Below are 15,436 nucleotides of genomic sequence, written 5' to 3' on the forward strand. Positions count from 1 at the left end.
CTTAGAACTTTTCTTGTAGCTATGAATTGATTTTTTTATTTGCATGTCTCATCTCCTCTACTGAGTTGTGAGCTTCTTTAGAACAAGATCTAATTAATATTTGTTCTTTCTAGAGCTTTCTGGCATAATTACTTTGTCAATAAATATTTGTCGGCTGGGCGTGGTGGCTCACACCTGTAATCCCAGCACTTTAGGAGGCCGAGGCAGGCGGAACACAAGGTCAGCAGATCAAGACCATTCTGGCCATCATGGTGAAACCTCATCTCTACTAACAATACAAAAATTAGCTGGGCATGGTGGCGCATGCCTGTAATCCCAGCTACTCAGGAGGCTGAGGCAGGAAAATCCCTTGAACCAGGGAGTTGGAGGTTGCAGTGAGCCAAGATCACCCCACTGCACTCCAGCCTGGTGACAGAGCGAGACTCCGTCTCAAAAAAAACAAAACAAAACAAAACAAAAAAAACCCCCATAATAAATAAATAAATATTTGTCAAATATTTATTTGTCAATAAATAATTAGTCAATAAATATTTGTTGAATGATAGAAAACTAACCCAACTTAAGGTTTTCTTTGTTTTGTTTTGTTTCAGACAGGGTCTCACTGTGTTACCTAGGCTGAAGTGCAGTGGCTATTCACAGACATGATCATAGCACACTGCTGCCTCGAACTCCTGGGCTCAAGTGATCTTCTTGCCTCAGCCTCCCAAGTAGCTGGGACAATAGGCACGTGCTGCTGAACCTGGCCCAACTTGTTTTATGTTAGACTACAAACTATACAATTTTAAATTATTATTTTATGTCAAGTTATTTTTTCTTGGGCCACTGAAATCTGAAAAGAATGTTTAAAAATATAGTATAAGTTCTACACGTAGGCCGGGCGCAGTGGCTCATGCCCGTAATCCTAACTCTTTGGGAGGACGAGGCAGGCGGATTGCCTGAGCTCAGGAGTTCAAGACCAGCCTTACCAACATGGTGAAACCCCATCTCTACTAAAATACAAAAAATAGGCCAGGCATGGTGGCTCACGCTTGTAATCCCAGCACTTTTGGAGGCTGAGGTGGGTGGATCACGAGGTCAGGAGTTTGAGACCAGCCTGACCAACATGGTGAAACCCCATCTCTAAAAATACAAAAATTAGCTGGGCGTGGTGGCGTGTGCCTGTAATCCCAGCTATTCAGGAGGCTGAGGCAGGAGAATCGCTTGAACCCGGGAGGCAGAGGTTGCAGTGAGCCGAGATCGCACCAATGTGCTCCAACCTGGGTGATAGAGCAAGACTCTGTCTCCAAAAAAAAAAAATCTACATATAGATTAATTATACAGTTAGATATTTATTGTATACATTGTTATTATTTTTATTTGTGTTAGAATGTCCAGACCGTCCCCTCTTGGCTATCAGGAACTTCAACACCAGTAAATCTTGACACAGAACTTCCTGAACACGTGTTACACTGGGCTGTTGATACACTGAAGGCAGCAGTACATCGGAACTTAGAAGGTGCAAGAAAGCATTATGAGACATATGGTGTGTATGACATAATATTATACCATTTGTCATCATTTTATTTGTGCTAGACTTTGGTCAGGTGTTTGTTTGTCTGGGGCTGCCATGAAAGAACAGGGAGAGCCAGAAGTGAGCATAGGCATAGCTTTTGGCAGAGTCAAGAATCAAACCCAATACATTTTGTTGTCCAGTCCAAAGGGTGCATATGAACTGGAGCAGGGTGATAAAGTCAAAGGCAGAGAGAAGAAATGTTGGGAATAATTCAAGGGTAAAAGCAAGGTAATTTCTGAGAATAGTTTCAAAGAGCCTGTAGCTCAGTTTTATTGGTCTGTAGTCTCCTCAAGTGTGTGTGAGGTCAGGATGTATGGTTATTCTTTGGCATTCTATTAACCAACATCTTCTATTAATTGGTGTATATGTACCCCTAAGTTATTCTTAAAAGCCTCAAATACTCTATTACGTTTGTTTTAAAATGTCTGTGTTTAACTTGGTTTGCTTTTATTCTACCCATTTTCTTAAAATATAATAAATCATGTATGTTAATACTCTATTAATAATAATATTTAATTGAGTAGGTTCCCCATTCCATGATCATATAAAAAAGTGTCTTATCTTCTAAAAAGTGTATTATTGAGATTTTCATTAGATTATTAATTTTCAGTTGAAAAATATAATTGGCTCTTTGATGGGACTGCTGTTGAGAATATAGAGACTTTTCAGACAGAAGATCATACTTTTGATGAATATACAGAGGTAAGTGGTAATTCTGTTTTTATTAATGCATTTTGAATTTTTTTGTAACATTAGGATCTTTCCATTCTAAAAAGTAAATGCTTAAATAGAATTTCTTATTTAAAATATCATTTCAGTAAAACTCATTGTCTTACCTTATAATTTCTTTAGTCATTCATTTATTCATTTATTAATTCAATAAAAATTTCCTTATCACATTCAGACACCTAACAAGATTTGGTGATGCAAAAATAAATGATAGGGTGGGAATGGTGGCTCATGCCTGTAATCCCAGCACTTTGAGACGCCGAGGCAAGAGGATTGCTTGAGCCCAGGAATTTGAGACCAGCCTGGGCAACATAGTGAGACTGTGTCTCTACGAAAGGTTTTTTTTTTTAAATTAACCAGGTGTGGTGGTGCATGCCTGTAGTCCTTCTTACTCAGGAGGCTGAGGCAAGAGGATCACTTGAGCCCAGGAGGTTGAGGCTGCAGTGAGCTCTGATTGCACCACTGTACTCCAGCTGGGCAACAGGGCGAGACCCTCTCTTAAAAAAAATACATAAGCACTGTCTTCAGGAGCTTATATTTGGCCTGGAAGCCTGACACGGAAATAACAACTATAAAGTATTGAGATAAGTACTGGAATAGAGATACGGACAAAGTGTTGTTTGCTTTGGGAAACTGGTGAAGATATTATGCAAGAAGTGAAATGTGAGTCAGGCTTTGAAATAGATTTTATAGGTGGAGAAGGGAGGGGATGTAGCATGAACCAGGATGTTCAGAGAATATAAATGAATGAAAATAGTTAAAGAATAGGGAACAGGGACACAGTACATGGAAGATTTAGAATATGATGAAGTTAGAAATGTAAGTTGGAGCCACATGGGAAAATCCCGGAGTATCTTTGCTCAAGAGTTTGTACTTTGTTCTGAAGATTTTTCACCATGGAAGTAATCTATTTGGATCTGAGTTTTGGAAAGATAATTCTGGGCTGGGTGCAGTAGCTCACGCCTGCAATCTCAGCACTTTAGGAGGCCGAGGCGGGTGGATCACCTGAGGTCAGGAGTTCGAGACCAGCCTGGCCAACATGGCGAAACCCCGTCTCTACTAAAAATACAAAAATTAGCCAAGCATGGTGGTCCATGCCTGTAATCCTAGCTACTAGAGGGGCTGAGGAGTAGGATCACTTGAACCTGGGAGGTGAAGGTTGCAGTGAGTGGAGATCATGCCACTGCACTCCAGCCTGGGCAACAGAGTAAGGCCCCATCTCAAAAAAAAAAAGGTAATTCTGACAGTAGTGGGGAAAAGGCAATTGAAAGAAGAAAGATTCCTACCTCCTCAAGGGACCTTATTCTATTGGTTAAAACTGGCCTTATATTTCTTCATTTTCCCCCTTTCTATTGACTGTTTAGATTTTTTAATGTATACTTTATACATTTTAATTTTTCTAACATCTTAAATTTTAAACATATGGAGTTTTGTTTTGTTTTTTGAGACAGGGTCTCACTCTATTGCCCAGGCTGGAGTGCAGTGGCATGATCATGGCTCACTACAGCCTTAACCTCCCGGGTTCAAGCAGTCCTCCACTTCAGCCTCCCAAGTAGCTGAGACTGGAAGCATACACCTCCATGTCTGGCTAATTTTTTTAAGAAGTATATATATATATACTTGACATTTTATTTTTATGACAATGTCTTTCAAAGAGCAGACATTTTAAATTATAATTAATTCTAGTCTATCAATTTTTTTCTTTTGAGGTTCATACTTTTTGTGTCCTAAGAAATCTTTCCTACTCCATGATCATAAAGATTTGTTCCTGTTTTAATCTGGAAGCTTTTCTTAGAATCCCTAAACAACACATGTGATCGTCTAGAAGTTTTATAGTTGTGGCTTTCACATTTAGGTCTATGACCCATTGTAAGTTAACTTTTGTATGTGGTGTGGGATATGGGTCGTGGTTCAGATGTTTTTCATGTGGACATCCAGCTGCCCCAGCATCATATATCAAAAATACTATCTTGTCCTCATTAAATTATCTTGCCGTCTTTGTTGAAAATCAATTGACCTTATATCTGTGGGTCTATTTCTGGATTCTCTATTTTCCATTGATTTATATATCTATTCTTATGCCAGTACCATGCTGCCTTGATTTCTGTAGTTTAATGGTAAATTGTAAAATCAAGTAGTGCAAGTTCTCCCACTTTGTTCTTTTCCCAAAATTATTTTGACTATTCTAGGTGCTTTGCATTTCCATATACATTTTAAAATCAACCTATCAATTCCTAAAGAAGCCAGCTAGGATTTTGGTTAGGATTCCGTTGAATCTCTGAATCAATTTGGAAAGAGCTGCCGTCTTGAAATAGAAGCTTTCAATACATGACCATAGTATGTATTTAAATTTATTTGGACCTTCTTTAATTTCGCTCAGCAATGTAGCTGTAGTTTGCATTGTACAGCTCTTGCAAATATTTTCCTAAATCTGTCCCTTAAAATGTTTCAGGTTTACTTGATTTTCTTATAAATAGTTTTTTTTTTTTTTTTTTTTTTTTGAGACAGAGTTTCACTCTTGTTGCCCAGGTGTAGTGCAATGGCGTGATCTCGGCTCACTGCAACCTCTGCGTCCTGAGTTCAAGCAATTCTCCTGCCTCAGCCTCCCGAGTAGCTGGGATTACAGGAATGTGCCACCACACCCAACTAATTTTTGTATTTTTAGTAGAAACAGGGTTTCGCCATGTTGGCCAGGCTGGTCTTGAACTCCTGACCTCAGGTGATCCGCCCACCTTGGCCTCCCAAAGTGCTGGGATTACAGGCATGAGCCACTGCGCCTGGCCATAAATAGTATTTTTAATAGCAGTTTTTATTTACAGTACAGTGCTGCATAGCAGCGGTGAGATAGGGCATCCTTGCTGTGTTTATGGTCTTATGGGAAATATATTCAGATTTTCATCATTAAATACATTAAGAGTAGGGTTTTTGGTAGATGCCCTTTATCATGTGGATGAAATTCCCTTCTATTCCAAGTTTTCCAGGAGTTTTTATCATGGGAGGGTGCTGAATTTTGTCAAGTATTTTTTGGCATATATTTATTGATCATATGGATTTTCTCTTTTTTTCTGTTAATATTTTGAATTATATTTACTGATGTTCAAATATTAACCCAATGTTGTTTTCCTGGGATAAACTTGAATTACCCTCAAAATTTAGTGCCTTAAAATACCAAACTTTATTATCTCATACTATCTGTGGGTCAGGAATCCAGCCTTGGATCAGCTGGGTCCCTGTAGTTCAAGGTCTCTCATAAAGTTGCAGTCAAGCTGTCATCTGGGGCTATGTTCTCATGAAGGTTTGACTGGGGGCAGAATGATTCCAAGTTCACTCAAGTGGTCGTTGATAGGATTTGGTTTGCCACAGGCTATTGAATTTCTGGTTTTGGATACATAGATATTTAGGATTGTTATGTTTTCTTGATGAACATTCTTTATTATTATAAAATAATCTTTTAAGTCCCTGATCTTTTATATATATATATAAAAATATATTAAAAATATAAAAATATATATAAAATCAGGGATTAAAATATATAAATATATAAAATAATATAAATATATAAATATATAAATATATTCATATATTTTTAAAATATATATTTTTTAAAATATATATTTATAAAATATATATATGTTTTTAAAAATATATATAAATATATATAAAATCAGGGATTAAAAATATATAAATATATAAAAATATATAAAAAATATATAAAATATATAATATGTAAATATATAAAAATATTTATATATTTATATATAATCTCACCAGCAGATATAATCTGGTGAGACTGTAAATGGTATAACAACTTTGAAAGAAATATTTATATATTTATATATTATATAAATACATAAAAATATATATAATATATACAAAATATATAAATATATATATATATTTTGAAATGGAGTCTCACTCTTGTCGCCCAGGCTAGAGTACAATGGCATGATCTCGGCTCCCTGAAACCTCCACCTCTTGAGTTCAAGTGATTCTCCTGCCTCAGCCTCCTGAGTAGCTGGGATTACAAGTGCCCGCCACCACGCCCAGCTAATTTTTTTGTATTTTTAGTAGCCACGGGGTTTCAACATGTTGGCCATGCTGGTCTCGAACTCATGACCTCAGGTGATCTGCCCACCTCGGCCTCCCAAAATGCTAGGATTACAGGCGTGAGCCACCGTGTCTGGCCCCTGATTATATTTCTTATTCTGAAGTTTTTTATTGATTCTAATACTCTAGCTTTTATTTTACAAAACAACTTTATTGAGAAGTAATTCACATATTATACAATCAATCTACTGAAAAAGTATAATTTATTTCTGTCATTTAGTGTTTCATATATTTTGGTACTCTGTTATTAAGTGCAAATATATGTGTAAATGTCGTATCTTTCTGATGGATTGACCCTTTTATTATTTTAAAATATCTCTGTTTATCTCTAGTAACATTTTTTTTTCTTTTTTGAGACAGGGTCTTGCTTTGTCGCCCAGGCTGGATTGTAGTGGTGCTGTCACAGCTCACTGCAGCCTTAACCTCTAGGCTCAAGTGATCCTCCTGCCTTAGTCTTCTGACTAGCTGGGAATACAGGCATATGCCACTATGGTGGGATAACTTTTGTATTTTTTGTAGAGAAGGGGTTTCACCATGTTGCCTAGGCTGATCTCAAACTCCTGAGCTCAAGCGATCTGCCTGCCTCAGCCTCCCAAAGTGCTGGGATTACAGATGAGAGCTACCACGCTTGGCCCTGAATTTTCTGTATACAACATCATGTCATGTGTAATAGTGATTGTCTTACTTCCTTTCTAATCTGAGTTCCTTTTATTTATTTTTCTTGCCTAATTTCACTGGCTAAGTACCTGTAGTACAATGTTTTGTTTTGTTTTAGACAGAGTCTCACTCTGTTGCCCAGGCTGGAGTACAGTGGTATGATCTCAGCTCACTGCAGCCTCAACCCCCCAGACTCCCGTGATCCTCCCACCTCAGCCTCCCAAGTACTGGGGACTACAGGCACAGGCCACCACACCTGGCTAAATTTTTATTTTTTTTACTTTTAGTAGAGACAAGGTCTCACTATGTTGCCCAGGTTGGTCTGAAACTCCTGGGCTCAAATAATCCATGCACTTTAACCTCCTAAAATGCCAGGATTATAGGCGTGAGACACCGTGCCCAGCCAATGTAGTACAAGTTTGTTTTTTTTTTTTTTTTTTAGACAGGGTCTCACTCTGTTACCCTGACTGGAGTGCAGTGGTAGAATCCTGCTCACTGCTGCCTTGACCTCCTTGGCTCAAGCAATCTTCCCACCTCAGCCTCCCAAGTAGCTGGAACAACAGACGTGTGCCATCACACCCAGCTAATTTTAGTATTTTTTGTAGAGATGGGGGTCTCACTATATTGCTCAGGCTGGTCTCAAACTCCTGGATGCAAGTGATCCTCCTGCCTCAGCCTCCCAAAGCTCTGGCATTACAAGCACGAACCACCCTTATCTTGTTCTTGATCTTAGAGGGAAATGTTCATTTTTTCATCATTAAGTATAATATTAGTTGTAGGTTTTTCCTAGACATGCCTTATGAAAGTTGAGGATGTTCTCTTCTATTCCTAGTTTGTGTTTTTACCATGAAAGAGTGTTGGGTTTCGTTAAATGCTTTTTTTTTTCTTTTTTGACTGGTCAAGTACCCAATAGTGAGAAAGGGGAAAGAGTAGAACAAGCAGTTTCATCTGTGATTGACTGTGAACAATCAAATGAGGTAACTCACTACCTTTAGACCAGTTTGTTTAATGCTTTTTTGGCATCTATTGAGATGACTATGTGTTTTTTTCTAATATGCGTACTTTTTACCTTATTTGGTTTTTATGGGTTCATGAAACTATTTTGTGAATGCATAAATGCATTATTACTTTCACAAATTCAGAGATGGTATATAGTTGTATTTTGGTAGCTGCAGGTATTTGTTCTAGGACCCCTCTATAGATATCAAAATCTGCAGATGCTCAAGTCTCATATAAAATGGTATAGTATTTGCATATAATTTATGTACATCCTCCAGTATACTTTAAACTATCTCTAGATTACTTATAATACCTAATGCAATATAAATGCTATATAAAGAGTTATACTGTATTGTCTTTCATTTGAATTATTTTATTGTTATTTTTATGGCTTTTTCCAAATATTTTCAATCTGCCATTAGTTGAATCTGCATATATGGAACCCATGGATACAGAGGGCCAACTGTATTCTCTTTCATTTGTATTTTACCATATATCTCAATACAGTGCTATGCAGAGAATAGACACAATAAATGTTCTATGAATTACCAACTAAATTTTTTGTGGTCTGGGTATAACCTGTAGTGTCTATAAGTCCTAAATATCAAGACCAAGCATATGTTTCATTAAAGTTTTGTTTGTTTTTGTTTTTTTGTTTTTTTTTTGAGATGGAGTCTCGCCCTGTTGCCCAGGCTGGAGTGCAGTGGCGCCATCTCCACTCACTGCAAGCTCTGCCTCCTGGGCCCAAGCGATTCTCCTGCCTCAGCTTCCTGAGTAGCTGAGACTACAGGTGCCCACCACTACACCTGGCCAATTTTTGTATTTTTAGTAGAGACAGGGTTTCACCATGTTGGCCAGGATGGTCTCAATCTCCTGATCATGATCCACCTGCTTCGGCCTCCCAAAATGCTGGGATTACAGGTGTGAGCCACTGCACCCGGCCTCATTAACTTTGAAAATGATTATTTCCTTAGGTCTATTATTTTGTAGTAACATTTTCTAGGATTTTGTAATAATGTTGGGATAGTTTATATAACTATTTAAAAATTTACTTTTAGATTTAGTAACATATTCCTGGATTTCTTTGTCAGTTTCTGATATACTATAGTTGTGGTTAGTATGCCTATTTTGGGGGAAATTTAAGAATGATGAACTGTAACATCTGTACAGATGAACTTATTTATTATTTATTTATTTATTTATTTATTTATTTATTTTTTGAGTCGGAGTTTCGCTCTTGTTGCCCAGGCTGGAGTGCAATGGTGCAATCTCAGCTCACCACAACCTCTGCTTCCTGGGTTCAAGCAATTCTCCTGTCTCAGCCTCCCGAGTAGCTGGGATTACAGGCATGCACCACCACGCCCAGCTAATTTTGTATTTTTAGTAGAGACGCGGTTTCTCCATGTTGGTCAGGCTGGTCTCGAACTCCTGACCTCAGGTGCTCTGCCCGCCTCAGCCTCCCAAAGTGCTGAGATTATAGGCCTGAGCCACCACTCCCGGCCTATTATTTATTTATTTTTTTAGAGACAGGGTCTCTGTTGTCCAGGCTGGAGTGCGGTGATGTGAGCATAGCTCAATGCAGCCTCAAGTTCCTGGGCTCAAGTGATCCTTCCACCTCAGCCTCCTAAGTAGCAAGGATTAAAGGCGTGTGCCACCATGCCCGTCTAATTTTTTTTTTTTTTTTTTTTTTATTGACAGAGTCTCAGTCACTCAGGCTGGAGTGCAGTGGTGTGATCACAGCTCAGCGCAGCCTCCGCCTTCTGGGCTCAAGTGTTCCTCCCACCTCAGCCTTCTGAACAGCTGAGACTACAGGCACACGCCACAACACCTGGCTAATTTTTGTATTTTTTGTAGAGATACGGTTTCACCATGTTGCCCAAGCTGGCTGGCTAATTTTTAAAAATTTATTATTTTTTTTTGTAGAGATGAGGGTTTCCCTATGTTGCTCAGGCTGATCTTGAACTCCTGGCTTCAAGCAATCCTCCTGTCTCAGTCTCCCAAAGTGCTGGGGGTTTACAGGCATGAGCCATCATGCCTGGCTTATACAGATGAATTTATAAGACGCTTGTGATTTGTGTAAAAATAAAACAGGACAGGGGAGTAGTTAGGAGTATAGTTAAAAAAAGATTGGTCATGAGTTGCTAATTGTTGAAACTGGATAATGAGTACATTTTACCTATTTTTGTACGTTTAAAATGTTCCATGAAAAAATTTAATATAATTGTGAAATATAACATACATAGTACATATGTATACATTGATAGGTAATTATAACCTAGGTGGTAATAACCATGTAGCTTAAGAATGAGAACTTTGCAACACCCAGAAGCCACCACGTGCCTCTCCCCAATTATAACTTTCTTCTGTCTTTATTGGTAACTATTACTCTGACATTTCTTGCTTTCCTTTATGGTTTTACCACCTATGTGTGTATACTTAAATAATATAGTTTAGTTTTGTCCATGGTAAGTTTGTATGAAAGGTATTATACTGTATATATTCTTTTGTGTTTTTCTTCTTTCATCATGGTAAAATTTATCCATATTCATCTTTTTTCAATGCCATGAGTTCTATCTACCCTTTATCTGGTGGTTTTTTTTTTTTTTTTTTTTTTGAGATAGAGTCTCACTCTGTCTTCCAGGCTGGAGTGCAGTGGTGTGATCTCAGCTCACTGCAATCTCTACCTCTCAGGTTCAAGCGATTCTCAGCCTCTTGAGTAGCTGGCATTACAGGCATGTGCCACCACACTCAGCAAATTTTTGTATTTTTAGTACAGACGGGGCTTCACCATGTTGGCCAGGCTGGTCTTGAACTCCTGCCCTCAGGGGATCCACCCGCCTCGGCTTCCCAAACTGCTGGGATTACAGGCGTGAGCCACCGCACCTGGCCTATTTGGTGTATTTCCAACCAAGAACAAGGCAGATGCTTAAGATAGTCTCTGAATCAATTAATTATTATCTTCCCCCTTGAACACTGAAAAATTTAAACCCAATTCACCACATCCTAGATACTCTAGAAAAATAGGACAGCATTGAGAGAGAGTAACGTGAAGGAAAGTTCTCCTGAAGGAAGAATAAAAGGAACAGGCCATTTCGGTAGAGAGTAGAGATCGAGTGAGAAGGAAGGCAGATAGAAACATTAAAGGTGGATTGTGAAATTAAGTCAAAGTTTGTCCAAAGTTGGTAAGTGTGTTTCACTTTTACCAAGTACAACATATCTTGTCAGATTTTCTTGATACTACTTTGTTTAATTTTAAAAACTTACCCCAGTGTTTGGGTACTAAGAAGTTGACATACATTCCAATATCTTGGATCTTGGTAATTGCAGAGCATCTGTTCCTGGATTATTATCATTATATTTTTAACAGATAGGGTCTTACCCTGTCACCCAGCCTGGAATGCAGGGTGCCATCATAGCTGACTGCAGCCTCAAACTCCTGGGCTCAAGCAATCCTCCCACCTCAGGCCTCCTAACAGTAGCTGGGATTATAGGCTCAAACCATCATGCCTGGCTTGGAGTATTTTGACAAAAACCAATAAGTTCCTTATATATATGTATTTTTCCTAAAGGTTGAATTAGAATCCTTCACCATGTGGACGTAAAGTGAAAAAAAATAGGATCTTTAATGAGCTATCAGTAATGGCAAAAGCAAATATTTATCCACTATGCAAATTGTTACATGATGTAAGTTTGTTTCTAAACAGAGAAATGGGTTGACTCTGGGGATAGTTTTAAAAAATAATTATTGAGGGAAATTTTACCTTGTGATATGTTCAGATTTTGATACTGTGAATGGTATCGTATTAGATATTTACTGGTAGATTGACAAATTCCTTAATGAAAGAATAGGTGAAAAAAATATGTCTGCAACAAGGGAAAAAATTTTAGTCACTTAGCAAAAAAGAAATAAAGTTGTATTTATATTATATAATTAAGACTTTCATAACAATACAATATTATAAAATCACTGAAAGTTCTAAACTTTTTTTTCATTTGAACACTTTTTTTCAAGTTTATAGAAAAATTTTTCAGTCTTGCCTCAGAAATAATGCTTTTGCCTCAGTGGATTCATTACCCTATGGTGCGTTTGGATTGTGAAGATTTGAAGACAGGCCTGACAAATAAAGCAAAAGCCTTTGCAAACATATTATTAAATGACATAGCTTCAAAATATAGAAAAGAAAATGAATGGTAAGTAGAATTAATTCCCAAGCTCAGAATTATATGGCTAAAAGAAGTATTTTGCTAAAGTAACTCTTGTTTAAAAACAAAAGCTTAAAATATGTAAGTACTTATAATTTTTTCTCCATAGCTGCCTCCTATAGAGGTGCCTTTGTAGTCCCATTGGGCTGGGTTCTTTTTGTTTGATATTGTTTGATACTTTTTAAAATGTAACCCAGGATTTTTAAAAAAAGAAATGGAAATAAACCAGATTCAGGTACAGGTTACATGATAATAAGATTGTAGACTTTTGGTGATTTTGGGCAGATCTGGGATCATCCTTGACCCCAATATTTACTTATTGTATCACCAAGCTTATTTTTCTCATCTGTAAAATGGAGACAGTAATACCTACTTTTCAGGGTGGCTATAAAATTGGATTCATAAACTAGTGGCCTGCTACCTGAGTGTGTCATGTAGATGTGTTTTGCTTGTTTCACCCTGTGTTTTATTTTGTTTAAACAGATTTTGGACTTGCTACCATCATTTTAAAATTAGGAGTACACACAGACACACACACATGCACGTGCGTGCACACACACACACACTCTTTGGATTTCTTACCTTTCTTGAAAAAGTGGGAAGACCATGCCACATCGGGCCTGCTGTGGTAAACACAGCTAAGAAGCAACTTTGCCTTTTAGACAGGGACTATGTCCTGTGGTTTGTTCACCCAGTGCTCAACCAATTCATCATCCAATTTATTGAACTCATTTGTTATCCGTGTGTCCCCAGAAAAGCTTGTAACTTCTGTAAAGATGAAAACTAATGTATGTATAGCACCTAGCACACTGCCTGGCACATGGTACTCAATAAATGTTAACTATTATGTTTATTTTCCCGGAAGCAAAGTGAAAAAATTGCATGCTTTGGAATCAGAAAGACATGAATTTGAATACTGATTGCCATTAACTAGTTCCATAACTCTGGGCAAGCTACTTAATTTTCCTGAGCCTCAGTTTCCTACTGTGTCAACTATGAAAAATAGTACCTTCCAGGCAGGCGCGGTGGCTCACGCCTGTAATCCCAGCACTTTGGGAGGCCAAGAAGGGCGAATCACAAGGTCAGGAGTTCGAGACCAACCTGGCCAACATAGTGAAACCCCGTCTCTACTAAAAATACAAAAAATTAGCTGGGTGTGGTGGCAGGCGCCTGTAATCCCAGCTACTCAGGAGGTTGAGGCAGGAGAATCGCTTAAACCCGGGAGGCGGAGGTTGCAGTGAGCCGAGATGGCGCCACTGCACTCCAGCCTGGGCTACAGTGCGAGACTCCATCTGAAAAACAAACAAACAAACAAAAACAAAAAGAAAAAGAGTACCTTCCTCGCAGGACTAATATTAGGATAACAGATAACATTTGTAAAATATCTAGCACCTTGCTTGGCATAGAATAGGAGCCCAATAAATATCTTAAATTGAATAAGCAAATATATGACAGTCAGAAGTCAAATTTATCAGGCATATTCTGTATAAAAGTATACTACACGAGAAGATATCAAAGAGGGTAAAGTATTAGACCTTTCCCTTTCTTGAGAGTTGTAACCATCCTGATGAGTAACAACAATGACAATGCCATAGTTAGTTAAAAAAAAAAAAAAAAAAAAAAGCCCTCTCCCTCTCCCGTCTCCCTCTCCCGTCTCCCTCTCTCGTCTCCCTCTCCCGTCTCCCTCTCCCGTCTCCCTCTCCCGTCTCCCTCTCCCTCTCCCGTCTCCCTCTCCCGTCTCCCTCTCCTTTTTTCGGTCTCCCTCTGTTGCCAAAGCTGGACTGTACTGCCGAGATCTCGGCTCGCTGCAACCTCCCTGCCTCGGGCTCCTGTGATTCTCCTGCCTCGGCCTGCAGAGTGCCTGGGATTGCAGGCGCGCGCCGCCATGCCTGACTGGTCTTTGTATTTTTGGTGGAGATGGGGTTTCGCGGTGTTGACCGGGCTGGTATCCAGCTCCTGGCCTCGAGTGATCTGCCCGCCTCGGCCTCCCGAGGTGCTGGGATTGCAGACGGAGTCTCGCTCACTCAATGCTCAATGTTGCTCAGGCTGGAGTGCAGTGGCGATCTCGGCTCGCTACAGCCTCCACCTCCCAGCCGCCTGCCTTGGCCTCCTAAAGTGCTAGGATTACAGCCTCTGCCCCGCCGCCACCCCGTCTAGGAAGTGAGGAGCGTCTCTGCCTGGCCACCCATCGTCTGGGATGTGAGGAGCTCCTCTGCCCAGCCGCCCCGTCTGGGAGGTGAGGAGTGCCTCTGCCTGGCCGCCATCCCGTTTAGGAAGTGAGGAGCGTCTCTGCCCGGCCACCCATCGTCTGGGATGTGAGGAGCGTCTCTGCCCGGCCGCCCATCGTCTGGGATGTGAGGAGCGCCTCTGCCCGGCCGCCCCGGCTGGGAGGTGAGGAGCGCCTCTGCCCGGCAGCCCCGTCTGGGAGGAAGTGAGGAGCGCCTCTGCCTGGCCGCCCCGTCTGGGAAGTGAGGAGCGCCTCTACCTGGCCGCCCCGTCTGGGATGTGAGGAGCGCCTCTGTCTGGCCGCCCCATCTGGGAAGTGAGGAGCACCTCTGCCCGACCGCCCCGTCTGGGAAGTGAGGAGCGCCTCTGCCTGGCTGCCACCCCGTCTGGGAGGAAGTGAGGAGCGCCTCTGCCCGGCCGCCCCGTCTGGGAAGTGAGGAGGACCTCTGCCCGGCCGCCCCATCTGGGATGTGAGGAGCACCTCTGCCTGGCTGCCCTGTCTGGGAAGTGAGGAGCGCCTCTGCCCGGCCGCCCCGTCTGGGAGGTGAGGAGTGCCTCTGCCTGGCTGCCACCCCGTCTGGGAGGAAGTGAGGAGCGCCTCTGCCTGGCCGCCCCGTCTGGGAGGTGAGGAGCGTCTCTGCCCGGCCGCCCCGTCTGGGAGGTGAGGAGCGCCTCTGCCTGGCTGCCACCCCGTCTGGGAGGAAGTGAGGAGCGCCTCTGCCTGGCCGCCCCCTCTGGGAGGTGAGGAGCTTCTCTGCCCGGCCGCCCCATCTGGGAAGTGAGAAGCGCCTCTGCCTGGCCGCCCCGCCTGGGAGGTGAGGAGCGCTTCTACCCGTCCGCCCATCGTCTGGGATGTAAGGAGCGCCTCTGCCCGGCCACCCTGTCTGGGAGGTGAGGAGCGCCTCTGCCCGGCCGCCCTGTCTGGGAGGTGTACCCAACAGCTCCGAAGAGACAGCGACCATC

General features: G+C 41.0%; 1 protein-coding gene across 1 annotated transcript in view; it reads left to right on the top strand.

Annotated features, from left to right (window-relative positions):
* The window catches only part of DNAH12 (dynein axonemal heavy chain 12), a 269,687-nt gene that overhangs the window by 53,779 nt on the left and 200,472 nt on the right, over nucleotides 1-15,436 (top strand). The window contains exons 12-14 of the mRNA XM_063661044.1: nucleotides 1,366-1,522; nucleotides 2,163-2,254; nucleotides 12,057-12,235. Coding sequence (XP_063517114.1) covers nucleotides 1,366-1,522; nucleotides 2,163-2,254; nucleotides 12,057-12,235 — 428 coding nt within the window. The remainder of the gene's footprint in view (nucleotides 1-1,365; nucleotides 1,523-2,162; nucleotides 2,255-12,056; nucleotides 12,236-15,436) is intronic.

The sequence above is a fragment of the Pongo pygmaeus genome, chromosome 2, assembly GCF_028885625.2.
Source record: "Pongo pygmaeus isolate AG05252 chromosome 2, NHGRI_mPonPyg2-v2.0_pri, whole genome shotgun sequence".
Classification (NCBI taxonomy): Eukaryota; Metazoa; Chordata; class Mammalia; order Primates; family Hominidae; genus Pongo; species Pongo pygmaeus.